This window comes from Pongo pygmaeus, chromosome 4 (genome assembly GCF_028885625.2).
Source record: "Pongo pygmaeus isolate AG05252 chromosome 4, NHGRI_mPonPyg2-v2.0_pri, whole genome shotgun sequence".
Taxonomy (NCBI): Eukaryota; Metazoa; Chordata; class Mammalia; order Primates; family Hominidae; genus Pongo; species Pongo pygmaeus.
The window spans coordinates 11,089,017-11,104,127 of NC_072377.2; the positions used below are offsets into that span (position 1 = coordinate 11,089,017).

The following is a 15,111-nucleotide window of genomic DNA, read 5'->3' on the forward strand; positions in this document are numbered from 1 at the left end:
TCAAGTAAGACCCCATCTATCGACTTATCTACCTCCATCTACCTATCCATCCACCATCTATCATCTATCATCTATAGCTATCTATTATCTATTTGTCATCTCTCTCTCTTTCTGTCTACATCTATCCTTAATCTATTTGTATATGTGCCTAAAAAAGAAAAATGGATTGGCTTGAATAATTACAAACACTTTTAAATTTTTCCCACTATCTCTCCTTCTGATGCTGGAGGCTCCTAGCTGAGTCAGCTAATCACAGCCTGGCACAATGTGCTCTCAAAGAATTATGGTATGCAAAGACATCCTTGGTCTTCATGAGTCGCAAATGTAGGGCATGCATTGAGACTCAAAAATCATAAAGAAAATATACAGTTTCTACTAGGAGGAGGAATTCCATAGCACATTAATTCTGCAGCACAACTCCAACCAGAGAATGAGTCCTATTGCTTCCTTCTGGAAAGGTTAAGCCAGACCTTACGTTATAGGGAAGTCATGTCCATATCACATTCTCTTTACTGTTGCATTGTATGATACAGATTAAGTGGAAACCCTGTCTTCAGTGTGCCATGTTTCTCTCTCTCTAGAGGGGCTGAAGCATTCCTGTGAGGGAATCCAGAAATGTGGAGTCCTGTATGTCCAACTAGTACATAATTCTCTCTACTGCTCTATTCTGAAAGTTAACTTTTCATTTCCAAAACTATGAGTGAATCGAGTATCGTTTGACTGTTGTTAAATTTGGAGAAAGAACCATTTACTTGAGACTTGGAGCTGAATTAAACTATGTAGAGTGAAGGGAAGCCAGTTTTAAAGGACGATGGCAGCCAATTTCTTTTGTTACTTATGTTTTTATTTTTTCCAAGAACAGTTAACATTTACTAGGCACCTACTGGCCTCCGTCACTCACATCTAAAGAGCAAAGCTAGTTTACCCACGGCCCATGTTCTTCTCAATGGTTAGCCTTATTTCTTAGCTCTGTTAACCACTATTCTAAAGTTAGCTTCAAGTTCAGTTTTAATAATCGATTCCATAGTTGTGTACTGCTCCCTGCCACATGAACAAAAAGTTTGGGGGAATAAGGCGAGCAGTTTACATTTTTTGTGGATACTTCAAGTAATTGGCCCCAAAGTGAAATTGAATTGGCCATGGTTTATCGTGTTCTGAGGGGATAAAATGTGTAAGGAAACGGACCTGTAGAGAGGGTTGATATCCAAGTATGCGTGAATGTGTGAAAATCCTATAACTCCACTTCAACTGGCCTAATATCCTGAGTCACTAGATGGTCAGAAGAATAGCTACAGTACAAAAGGAACAAACTGATGTACATTTATACTAAAAAACCAAAAATAAAGTTTGTAAAAGATGAACAGCAAATGAAATAGCTTCTGTCAAAACAAAATCTCACACAGGTCACTTTTCTAGTACGTGGACATACATAACACCCACACACACACAGACACACAAGCAAGAATGTGTATTTTGTAAGATATAGGTCCTTGGAAATAGACATTCTTAGCAAATATGGATGACAGATCAATTGTAATTTATTTTCTTTTAACACTGTATCATCATAAAGAAAACTGGTATAAATGAAAAAATCTATTTCAAATATCTACATCTAAAATTTTAGGCAGTGAAAAAGCACTTTGTTGACAAGGAGTGTGGAACGATGTATGTTAATTGTCAGAAACTGCTGAATGCCTTGTTTAGTTGTCACAAACAAATTCACATATCAGAACGAACAATACTGCTAAATATTCCTTTTTTCCTGCTTTTTTTTTTTTTTTGTTAAAACATACTGGGAGAAAGTAAAGAAAAGAAAAACTGGAAATCCATACATCTTTCAAAAGTTTGAAATTGAAGCAATATTTAGAACCATAGATGAGGAAACACGGCGGCATTGGTGTAATATACACAACGCGCTTTTCTTCTTTAATCTGTAATGTACATCAAATACTTTACAACAATGCATTAACAAAAGGCAAGAAACATCTTGCTGTACAGAGGAACCCCAATGCAACCTGAAGCCTAGAGTCACAACGGATGAAGAGAGTAAACAAAGCGTGAGAAGCCGTCCCCCATACAGTGTGTAAACTATTCTGTGTCTTGTGCTTAACTATAACCCTCACGCCCCACCGGCCCGAATGCCTCGTCTCTCCTCCCATCAGCCACGTTCAGTATAAAGCACTTCTCGTTACTCTACAGCTCACGCTAGAAAGGTGCTGCCCACTGTCATATTTAGGATCACTTTAGCTTTCTACTGATTTCCAAGTTAACTGCGATTCATTTAGCTTTCTAAAATAGCTCTTAATATTTCCTTACTGGTTATCACAGCCTTCCTATGGAACAGGCTTTAACAAACTAAATTTGCAGGAGAAAAAAATAAAACAGAAAGAAATGTCTTGTGGTATGCATGCACATGCACTGTTCCCGGAGCGCCTGTGCCCCGCTCCTCACACCCAGGAGTCGGGGGAGGCCGGGTAGTGGCTCGTTTCATAGTTCAGTTCACTGTAGGGACGGGCAGCTGAGTAGAAGTCAACGTAGTTGCCGGTGGACTTGAGACCCAGGTGCATGGTGTACTCGCTGGCGGGAGGGCGATGGTGGACCTGGTCCTCGAAGAAGGACTCGTCGTAATTTCTCGTGGAATTCTGAAATGGCTGGTAGGTCTCATAATCTTTTCTGCTGGGCTCCTGTGGGACTGGCTGTGCTGAAACCTGAACGGGAAAGAGCCACACTGGGTTACTTGGTTTCCCTTGACTCAGCCTCCCTCTTGCCCCGGCACCCAACTCTCCTTCAAAGAAGAGGCTGTGTAGATCCAGGCATTCACCACTGCGGCCCTGCTTCTCCAAAACTGCCAACTGTCATTGGCTTTCCTTTTGAAAATTGGATCCTAGGTCCACGTGCTATCATTCTATATAATCTTTATCATGGCAAAATATACATAACATAAAACTGCTTGCTTTAAGAAATGCTGAAGTGTAAGATTAATTAGGTGGCATTAAGAACATTCACATTGTGCAACCATCACCATCATCCGTTTCCACCACTTTTTAAATCATCCCAAACAGAAATTCTGTGCCCATTAAATGTAATTCCTCATCCCCTCTCTCTCAGCCCATGGCAAGCACCATTCTACTTTCTGTCTCTAGAAATCTGCCTAATATAGGCACTGCAGAGAGTGTTTGTCCTTGTGTGACTGGCTTCTTTCACTTAGCATAAAGTTTGCATGGTCCATCCATGGTGTTGCATATGGCAGACCTTGATCCGCTTTTGTGGCTGAATAATATTCCACTGTATGATGTGCATTGCTCCACTGATGAACGCACTGAAGGCCATGACTTTACCTCAATGTAGCAAAACTGCACTTGCACCCCATGATTTTATCCATATAAGAATAAAATAGTCCATGGTATGCAGAGACCACATTTTATTTATCCATTCATCCGTTGATGCACACTTGGGTTATTTTTACTTTTTAGCTGCTGTAAATAATGTTGCAATAAACATTGGTGCATTAGTATCTGTTCTAGTCCCTGGGGTCCCTTTTCAAGCACCTGCCCCTGAAATGAGCAGAACCTCCCAAGGTGTAGGGTGAGGGTAACCCTACAGCAAGTGCATATCGGGATGTACAAAGCTCTGCTAATGTGCAGTAATTGGGGAGGAGGTCTGGTGTGAATTCTTAAACACTCTTAAAAAAATACCATTTGATCACTTTTGGGCGGACTCAGTGACTCCCTATTAATTTAACTAAAGTTCAGCACGGAAACGTCCTCTAGAAATTGGTCTTAGTTAATAGATAATGATTTGTAATTAGCATGTTGTGTGTAAATGAATGCTTTTAACGGCTTACACATAATTCTTCTCTCAAGTAAGTGAAACTCCCTCTTATATATGTTATTGATTTGTACTAGTAATCGACCTGATCTTCAAAGAAGTGGTGAACTTCATCACAGCAGCTGTCTAGGATGTCCCACGTGTCTAGTTAGTGGTGGCTGAATGAATGAGGTTTCTGCCTACCTACGAAAGTTCAAAAGTCCATAAAGGATAAACCTTTGTTAGCCTGAGAGCTAACAAAGGATGAGAAGAACATTTGGAATGAATGTGCAACATCTGCAATTAAATACTGCTAAGTCCAGGTCTACTGGACTGCGTTGCCAGGTTGGGGTGCCCTTTGCTATTCTTGGAAGAGCTCTGTTTGTGCGCTGCTGAACTCCACTCCAACACAGGGCTGCTTTCCAAGTGCAAGACATGCAAAGGCTCAGAATCTAGAAGTTTGGAAAAATTACACAAGGAGGGGGCTAGATTTGCTGTGTTTATAGTTCAGCAGGGCACCCTATTCAACATTTAGCAAATTCTTTAATACTCTAGTAGTCATAAATATTTATGTGTGTTTGTGTCTGTCTACATCAATATCTATAATCTATCATCTGTCTGTCTTCCTATCCACCCACCAATCCATCCATCCATCCATCCCTCAAGCAAACTCCCACCTTATAGATGAGAAAACTGAAGCACAGAGAAGTTAAGAAACTTCTCCGAAACGTCATAGCTAGTGGTGTTGTGAACTGGCACCAGAACATACGGCTGGCTGACTCTAAAACCCAGGTGTTCTACCAACCTAGCCCAGTCCCATCAGATCCAAGGTGGCCAAACCTTGGAGGACAGGCCTCAAGGAGCTGACTCCGGGCCCTAAGATAAGAAAGAAAGTCGGTGGACAAAGGAGACCAAGAAGCAGTGTGTTTTCTTAGGCTTATTTCGGGGGCCAGGGGAGGCAGTGCAGGGGACAGGGATGTCTTCAGGGAGAATCACTCACAAGGGTTATGGCTCTCCTCCAAAGTGGCTTCTGCTTTCATTTTTTTTGTTCTTTTGCACAACATCATTCAAATTGCTTTGACTGTTGTCATGTTCTCTCTGGTTGGTGAACATTTTGGAGCTGGGTATCAGTTTTTTGAGCCTCTCACCCCAGAGAATTAACTTCTTCTATTCATCTGTACTGTTCATAAAGTCCCACACCAATCACTTCTGAGGTTTGGTGCCCCAGTCCCAAGATGTGTACAAATGAACTGTCACAGGTGGCACGTGACACTGCTGCACCCGAAGAGACAGAATTTGCTCGCTGGTCTTGTGGTATGGACGTTTGCTGGTGAAACACATCCGCGGTGGAGGAATATTGGCTGCATTTTAAACTTTAAGGGAATTCTGACAGTTGAAAATCTGGCTGATGAAATGATCCCTCCCAAAGCCCTCCCCACATCTAAAAATAAATGCATTAAAAATTGCACAGTTTGCATCAGCCAGATTTGGATGAGGGAAGTAGAATGATGCCCCAGTAAAGCAGTGGGGATTTCTGAATCTGGGTGTCTGTTATGGTCTAGAGAAGCCCAGGAACACGCAAGCCTGAAGCTTTTGCCTTCTTTGCCTTAACGCTGCATCTTGTTTTGGAAAGGGGTGGTGACCAGCAGCTCACTCCAGGGTCAGTATGCCCAAGCTCTCTGCGCTCTGTTCCATGGCTTCTGTTTCTACCAAGTCATCTTTGCTGAATGTTTTCCTCAACAGTAGAATGTTCACTCTAAATTACGAAGGATAGTGTCATGACACCTTCCAACTCTGTTAGCGTAATGACAAAAGACTTCTTTGGGTTTATTCCTTAATGAATTTGCCAGGAAACTGGATTTATTTTGAACACAACGGAAATAGTAGCCCAGTATAGATCTTCCAACTTTTCCATGTCTCAGAGTGTTCACAGAAAGACCCAGAGCGTTCACAGAAAATGAAGGAGGCCAGATATTAAGTATCAGTGGTCTTCAAAGCATGATCCCAAGACCAGCAGCATCAGCATCACCTGGGAACTTGTTAGAAATGCAGATTACTGGGTCCCACTCCAGACCTACTGAATCAGGGCCTCTGGCGATGGGCCCCAGCAATCTGTGCTTTAACAGCCCTTTGGGGAATTCCGGCTCAATTTGAGAACCATTGGCACAGAGGTAAAAAAAATGGGACAGGAAGACAGAAGAACCAGGATGAGTATTTGCCTCTTCCTGACTGGGGGACTGAAGGAAACACGTATCCTCCTGGGATCTCATCTTCCTCATTTCTGCGGACAATTACAACTGGCCTGCTCATGTGACAGTGGAACTAAGGACACCAGGAAGGAACTCAAGATTCCAGTTTTGTTATCATTTAAATATTGGTCATCAAAACAGCAAAGCTCTTTGTTTCTAGTTCCTGAAAAAAAATCCTGTTGTCAGCTAGATAGATACCATTCAACATGATATTTCTCTTTGTAAGTATGGGGTGGACTGGTAGAAGCTCAAAAGGATGTTTGGAAAGTATGCATAGTTAAGTCTTTTTTTTTTTTTTTTTTTTTTTTTTGAGACAGGGTCTCGCTTTGTCACTCAGGCTGGAGTGCAGTAGTGCAATCATGGCTCACTGTAGCCTCCACCTTCCAGGTTCAAGCCATCCTCCTGCCTCAGCATCCCAGCTAGCTGGAACTACAGGCACACACCACCATGCCCAGCTAATTTTTGTATTTTTTGTAGACACATGGTTTTGCTATGTTGCCCAAGCTGGTCTTGAACTACTGAGCTCAAGTGATCTGCCTGCCTCGGCCTCCCAAAATGCTAGGATTATAGGCATTAGCCACTGCGACCAGTCAGTTAAGTCTTAAAGTGATGTCTGTAACCCGTTGACCTCAGACATTCAAACCAAAGATCACAAACTGTGTTTTATACTACTGATTGTTTCTTCTAGGAGGCTTTAAGCTCAGAGTTCACTGAAAATGTGCCTGGGTCCCAGGTCACAGGAGCAGCACCCACGTGTGGCCATGTGTCTGGTGCAGGCGTCTCTTTCTCAGCTCTGTCTTTTGCCTTATCTTGGAGATCCACTTGAAACTGATTTCCCTCCATGAATTGCTTCCCCATAAGCTCAGTCACTATCCAGTGTGAAGCCTGTGAGACCTGGCTGGTGACTGAGCAACCTAGCAGACAGGAGCGCTCAGCAGAGGACAAGCTTTGATGCTGAAACTGACCAAACCCTGGAGCATCCCTCCTGGTGAAACTGTTCCAGGCGGGAAGTTCTGGGGTAACTTTTGGCCCAGGGAAGCTCCCGACATGATAGCATTCCACCTAGAATGGTTGGTTACACCTCTATGGCCAGAGAATCCAAGTCAGGGATACTGTTTATGAGTCCTCTCTAGGACTCCCAACTGGAAGAGAGTGAAAACGTGTCTTTTGAAGGGTTAGGATGGTTGCACTTTATTGAGTCCCCAAGAGAGAAAACTGCAAGTAAAGACAAGGTTTATTCCTATAACATAGTCTAAAATAAGTAAAATGCTTTCTTTCCTTCCTCTCCAAGTTCATTGGAGTGTCATTATGATCTCCTTGGAAATACTTTTTGGGGAGAGGGGGAACCCTCTCTTTGGTGGACATTTAAAAATGGATGTTAGGCTAAGAGACAATGATCCAATTATCCACTTCCCTTGGCTGGTCCCTTACAGGGAATGATGGTAGTCCTGAGCTATGAAGACAGGACTCAGCTCTGCCGGGGGCTTGCCTGCAATGCCTCGGTCCTGACGAGAGGTGCGGAGCTTGTTCTCCATCCAGGGTGGATTTTAGCAACATTTGCCTGAGGCCCAGTGGCCTTGGTGTTTCACTCTGAGACTGAGTCAAGCACATTCTGGGGACCTCTGGGAGAAAGGCTATAGCTAGGTGGTGTTCACACTCGTGGCAAGGATGCCATCTTAGCACATTAATTCTCATTTGCTTAAATGCTTGGGATCTGCTTAGGTAAAAAGAATGTGCCCTTTAGAGCCATTATAGACTGTCCTCTAAATCTAGATGGCAAGCAGTCTTTCTTTTGGAACCTACTGCAGCCACTCTGTGAGATGCCAAAGACCCCTGGCCATGTCAGGGCGTTTCTTCAATGCTAACTCCCGGGAGAGGAAGGCTGGTGCAGAGGGAGCTGGTTCCGATGAGGAGCTTCCCTCTACCTGAGGGAACTCAAGATGAATCTTACACTCTTGGAGGCAAAATCATGGTCCTATTACAACCTGACAAGAATCTGTAATAATTGGCAATAATCTGCTTACTGTACATCCAGAATTTCATAATATTTGCTGCAAGAAGCATGGCTGATTTCCAAAAATGAAGTTGGCATTTCTAATACATTTTGTTTCTCTTTGCCTTTATGGAGGCAGGTTGGCAAGTGAATAGTTGGGGCCTCCCTGGTGACCTGGTGTCTACAGCTCATGACCCTATTTATTTAGTCACTGGCTTCTTTGCTTTTAGCAAATACTAGAACTGAGGGGAGGCTGATTAGATGTTAGCAACACATCAAATAGGCCATGGGGGCCAAGCCATTCACCAGGGGGTTACAGACAACACCATATGTTTTCCAGAGTGCTGCACACGGAGTGGGCTGATGCCCACCATGGGAAGGAGAGATGTATGAAGCTTCTGATCAACAAGGGGGAACGACTGTGTCTTTCGGCTTTTATAGTTCCTGCAGAGCCAGAGAAAATGAGCCTTCAATAAATGTTTGCTGAGTAACACACACACATACTCTCTCTCTCTCAGATTGGTTCCTTAAGAATCTACTGTTCAGATATATAGACTAAAGGCATAGAACAGAGGCCTTAGAAATAACACCACACATCTACAATCATCTGATCTTTAACAAACCTGACACAAACAAGCAATGGGGAAAAGATTCCCTATTTAATAAATGTTGTTGGGAAAACTAGCTAGCCATATGCAGAAAACTGAAACTGGACCCCTTCCTTACACCCTATACAAAAGTCAACTCAAGATGTATCAGAGACTTAAACATACGACCTAGGACCATAGAAATCGTAGAAGAAAACCTGGGCAATACCATTCAGGATGTAGGCATGGGCAAAGACTTCATGTCTAAAACTCCAAAAGCAAAGGCAACAAAAGTCAAAATTGACAAATGGGATCTAATTAAACTAAAGAGCTCCTGCACAGCAAAACAAACTATCATCAGAGTGAACAGGCAACCTATAGAATGGGAGAAAATTTTTGCAATCTATCCATCTGACGAAGGGCTAATATCCAGAATCTACAAAGAACTTAAACAAATTTACAAGAAAAAAAAACCCATCATAAAAAATGAGCAAAGGATATGAACAGACACTTCTCAAAAGAAGACTTTTATGCAGCCAACAGACATATGAAAAAATGCTCTTCATCACTGGCCATCAGAGAAATGCAAATCAAAACCACAATGAGATACCATCTCACACCAGTTAGAATGGCGATCATTAAAAAGTCAGGAAACAAGAGATGCTGGAGAGGATGTGGAGAAATAGGAACGCTTTTACACTGTTGGTGGGAGTGTAAATTAGTTCAACCATTGTGGAAGACAGTGTGGCGATTCCTCAAGGATCTAGAACCAGAAATACCATTTGACCCAGCCATCCCATTACTGGGTATATACCCAAAGGGTTATAAATCATTCTACTATAAAGACACATGTACACGTATGTTTATTGTGGCACTATTCACAATAGCAAGCACTTGGAACCAACCCAAATGTCCATCAATGATAGACTGGATAAAGAAAATGTGGCACATATATACCATGGAATACTATGCAGCCATAAAAAAGGGTGAGGTCATGTCCTTTGCAGGGACATGGATGAAGCTGGAAACCACGATTCTCAGGAAACTATCACAAGAACAGAAAACCAAACACTGCATGTTCTCACTCATAAGTGGGAGTTGAACAATGAGAACACATGGACATAGGGGAACATCACACATCGGGGCCTGCTGGGGGTAGGGGGCTAGGGAGGGATAACATTAGAAGAATAATTTGGATGTTGGGTTGATGGGTGCAGCAAACCACCATGGCACGTGTATACCTACGTAACAAAACTGCACGTTCTGCACATGTACCCCAGAATTTAAAGTATAATAATAAAAATAAAATAATAATAATAATAAAAAGAATCTACTGTTCAGTGCTCCTCAAACCTGAATGTGCACACAAGGGCATCTAATTAGAATGCAACTGTGCTGCAGAAAATCTTGGACGGGTTAGGGTTAGGAGCCAGAGAAGAATCTCTCCTGTATTTCTAACAAGATTCTGGGTAACATTGATGCTGCTGGTTCCCCAACTAGACTTTGAGTAGCAAGACACTATAATGCATTTCATGTATTGCACAATAATAGAACTTAATAGAACTTATTTATGTATTCTGTCTTTTTCAAGTTCTCTATTGAACTTGCTGTGTCTCCTTTATTGGTAGTGATCATGTATAATGAATGCTCCCTTCCTAATGCATTTGCAGGGTTACAGTAGCTACTCGATCTCTGTCCAGTAATTAGACAATTCCTATTTAGTAACAACATCTTACACGTGTCTATTTGGGTGTTTCTTTTAGTTTTGCACCATAGCAGAATACTTGCTTTCTGCATCAGATCAAGCACGAGGTTCAAAGGCCATTTGCAAATTTGAGGCTGTTCTGCCAAGTCCACCACACACACACACACAAACACACACACGTGCTGCAACAGGAGAGAGCCTCAGGGGACGTTGCCCTCTCTTTCAGTTCTGTATGTATGTTGGATGAAAATTTATGTTTAAAATTCTAGGTTGCTTCACATGAGTCACACTGAAAAAGAAATACAAACGTGTTGCATTTACTTTACCTGGTTGTGTTTGATGTCTTCAGCGGGCGCACCATATGAATTCCTATACAAAGTTGAAATTCCAGTGTTTTGAGCTAAAAGCAAAAGGAAAACAAAAGTTTAGCAAAGAAAACAACATTACAAATGAGGAATAGTGGTTATTGAAGCAAGTTCTTGCCCTAACAAAGCTTGTTTTCTTGGGGACCATTCCAAGTCGAAGACATTCTTTGGCCCTGAACACTTCATTTTACATACAGATATTAAAAAAGAGAACAGTTATTCTAGAAAATCCCCATAGCATGTCAGCCGCTTGCAATAATGTTCACATCGCAGACAGGGTCAGGGCAGATGCTGCAAACAGATGGTCATTTTGTAAGTTTTATGGCCTTCTTTTCTGGTGAAAACTGGCAGGTAATAAAGGCTTGTCACCTGCACTGAAGCATGCAGGAGTCTGTATCAGCAGCTTAGCTTTTAGCCAGAGAGTGACAAGAATAAAATTTCTAATTTGAGCTCACAGAAGTGCTTGATCATCTTTCAGACAGTTCATTTCTTACAGACCCAAAGGACGGGCAGGGGGCATCGCCTGCATGTCCCCCACGTATCTGGAAACCTGCGGCTTTGGAATCAAACTAGATGCAGACGGAGGATCCCGCTCTGTTGTCTGGCTTGCCTGTGGTCTAGACGAAAGAGACGAAGGTCTCCTCTAGTTGCCAGCAGCTTCTGGAGGCCCAGAGAGGGGGCCTATTAGCCCACTTCCTTATGGGAAACCCTTGAAGCTCAAGCCACCCACTCAGAGGAAGGGCACAGGCCACCACTCCTTTCACAGCTGCTGAAGGGTCATGGTTCAAGAAATCTTTGGTAGAATGACCATATCACCTAGCAATCCCACTGCTGGGTGTATATACAAAAGAAAGGAAATCAGTATATCAAAAGATACCTGCATTCCCATGTTTATTGCAGCACTGTTCACAATAACCTAGATGTGGAATCAACCCAAGTGTCCACCAACAGATGAATGGTTAAGGAAAATGTGGTATATATACACAATAGAGTACTGTTTGGCCATAAAAAGAATGAAATCCTGTCACTTGCAGCAACTTGGATGGAAGTGGAGGTTATTTATGTTAAGTGAAACAAGCCAGGCACAGAAAGACAAATATCGTATGTTCTCACGCATACGTGGAATATGTGGAAGCTAAAAAAAATTGATCTCATGAAGATGGACAGTAGAATCATGGTTACCAGAGACTGAGAAGTGCAGTTGGGAGAGAGGAATAAGAGAGGATGGTTAATGGGTAGAAAAATACAGTTAGAAGAGAAAAGATCTAGTGTTTCATAGCACCATAGGGCAACCATAATTCAGAGTAATTTATTGTATATTTCAGAACAACTAGAATAATGGAATTGGGATGTTCCTAACATAAATAATAAATGTTTAAGGTGATGGTATCTCAATTACCCTTATTTGATTATTATACACTGTATACTTGTATCAAAAAATCACATGGACCCCATAAGTAAGTACAACTATTGTGTATTCATAAATTTTTTTTTTTAAAAAGCTTTGGAAAATGCTGTCTGTCTAGTGTCAGTGGGGTATAAAACACTCTAAAACTAGGAAGGGCTTATTGTTTGCGTCCAGTATTTAGGGGATAATGAAGTAGGATCACTCCACCTATACGCCACAAGAGAAAGGTCAGTATAACCTCTCAAGGTCTAAGTTCACTCCACCTGTGATTTTTTACCTAAGAGTTCATTACAGCTGTGTAATAAAATTCCTCCTGGAGTATTCAGCTTAGAAAGTGAGGGCCGAGAGTCCATTTTTCCATTTTAAAGACCATTCTGTTATCCTCTGTGGTTGAATGCATGTCACTCCTGTCTCCGTATTATGGTGCAAACCACCATCTCTCTCTGGACCATTGCTACCAAATCCTCCTTGATGGCCCAACTTCCACTCTGCCCAGCCCGATTCCTCCATCCATCCTGTTACCAACAGTCAGAATGCTGTCTTTGTAACACAAGTTGGGTTCTGTCTCCTTCTCTGCTTGTAATGCTCCAATGCCCTTCACCATGAGACGGCTCTCCACTATGGCCATGAGGCCCTGCAAGGTTTGTTTCCTGCCTAAAATCCCAACACATTTCTCCCTCCTCTCCTCCTGTTAAAGGAGCCCCAGCTTTGCCGACCCTCCTTCCTCAGAGCGGGCCAAACTTGTTTAGCTTCGGTGAGGTTGTCCTTGCTGATCTTTCTCCCTGGAACTCGCTTCCCTCAGACTTTAAATGTCTCCTCCTCCCACGTAAAGTGAAGTAACCCCTTCCGCCTGCACCCCCATCTCATTACCCTGATCAGTTTCTTCTTCCTACTAAACACAGTGCAGTATCATCTTGCTGGGAACCTGTTCTACTGTTTACCTTATGTACTGTCTGCCTTCCTCTTCCAGAGCAGAAGGCCCGTGAGACAGAAACAGTCTGTCCTGCTGCTACCTCTGTATGTATCCTCAGAGCCTGGCACAGTGCCTGGCCTCAGTGGACACCCATAGAGTAAGTGCCCCATTTGCTGAATGAATAAATGAGTAAACCTTAGATAAATCTGCCTTCAGAGCCATAATTTGCTGATACAAAATGTCACTTCAGGGATAAGGTGAAATTTTGTTTTTTCTGTTGCTCAGAATTAAATGCATATATTTTTTAGAACATTTGCACTATTGTAGTCTTGGCCTCCCTCCCTGTTGTGAAATCATAAACAGACACCGACACGCTCTCATCAGAGGAATCTTAAAAGCATGAGGCAGAGTTTGTGGCTTCTGAGCCTAGGATGTTAATATGGAAGTTCTTTCCCCTCACTTGTTTAAACGAAACCATAGCTGAGACTGAATTACCTTTACGGACACATGAGGCAGAGGAATTCACAGAGGCTCTGCCCTCATGTGACTGAGCTAATAGTGGACTCACAGAAGAATGCCTTTCTATTTTTCTAACAGCCCCCAAATACCCAATTTCCAACTGAATCAACACATCGAAGTTTAGACAGACTTTCAAAGGCATAAGAGGCTGGGTGTGGTGACTCATGCCTGTAATCCCAGCATTTTGAGAGGCCGAGACGGGAAGATCACTTGATGCCAGGAGTTCAAGACCAGCCTGGCCAACATGGTGAAACCCCGTCTCTACTAAAAATCTAAAAATTAGCCGGGCCTGGTGGCAGGCACGTGTAATCCCAGCTACTCAAAACGCTGAGGCAGAATTGCTTGAACCCGGGAGGCGGAGATTACAGTGAGCTAAGATTGCACCATTGCACTCCAGCCTGGGCGACAGAGCGAAACTCCATCTCAAAAATAAATAAATAAATAAATAAATAAAAGGCATAAGAAAGACACTGACAAAAACAAACAGACCGTTGGGTGAAAGGATATGTGGGAAGCTCAGATGGGAGGGAAAAACCTCCAGGTGAATTGAAAAGTCGGGCAGTGGAGCTGCTGGGATGATGCAGCCCTTTCTTGAGGTGAACTGAACATGTGAGGTTCCCAGGCATGCAGGGCTGCAAGAACTCGCTGTGGAAGCCGGCATGCCTGAATGAACAGCCGACTGGATTTCTCAGGGCTCCCCAGTGACAGAGAAACACTTAGGAGAGAAGAATTTCATGAGGCTTCATCCAAGCTAGAAAATGAATCCAGAAAAGGAGGGTGGGGGAAGCCTGGAATAAACACCTAGATGGATCTGAACTTCTAAGAGCTCAGCAGAAGAGATGACAGCTCCATCAAAGAGATGTTTGCCCTTCCAGCCCTCATAGGCTGCATTTTGAGGGTGAAGCTTCCCTTGTTGTTTTCATATCAGAGGGAATGTTTTCTTGGCAGGGAATGAAACAAGGAAGATGGCAGTTTTTCAGGTTGTCTTTCAATGCACTGAACTTCAAGTGTCCCATGGATTTGTTCTTGAATGAGGAAAAGCATTGCTTTTCATGTGGAGGCCACAAGAAATCTGATTTTGCAAGTAAACCCTGGAATGATGGGCATTTGCTAACATCCTGCAAGGTGGGGGCTGGAAACTCAATCTCCCCATCAATATGTGAAAGACTGGCTTCCACCTGGCTTGGCTGGGGACTTATTCATACCATTATTGAAAGTGGCAAACCACCACTATCCTCACTTCTGCTATCCCACCGTCACCTCCATCACCCTCACCACCACCACCATCACCATCATTGTTGTGGTAATAACAACCGGCGTTTACACAGCACTCATTGGCTTTAGCGGAACTTCCCTACATACGCATAGTATCCAACAAAGATCTCAATGTTCTTTCTGGCTTGCTACATGATTGAGAGTGTACTCCTGAATTGCATTTTTAAGTAAGTTAGAGCAAAGCTGTTTAAGCCTCTAAATAAGTTTGAAGAATTACATACACTGAAATTGTCAAGATCCCTGCCATTTTCTAAGAAGATTAAATATCAGAAACATAGTAAATTTTATGT

General features: G+C 42.7%; 1 protein-coding gene across 3 annotated transcripts in view; it reads right to left on the reverse strand.

The window, feature by feature from the left end:
* Nucleotides 1–822: 822 nt before the first annotated feature.
* CTNND2 (catenin delta 2) overlaps nt 823–15,111 on the reverse strand; it is a 948,689-nt gene continuing 934,400 nt past the window's right edge. For 2 of the 3 annotated variants that reach the window (XM_054488746.2, XM_063664666.1), the window contains 2 exons: nt 10,668–10,741; nt 847–2,708 (listed from right to left, as the gene is read on the reverse strand). In XM_054488746.2, coding sequence (XP_054344721.1) covers nt 2,448–2,708; nt 10,668–10,741 — 335 coding nt within the window. In that variant the 3' untranslated portion in view covers nt 847–2,447. Of the gene's footprint in view, nt 2,709–10,667; nt 10,742–15,111 lie in introns of all 3 variants that reach the window. The other variant, XM_054488747.1, reaches the window with a different exon arrangement.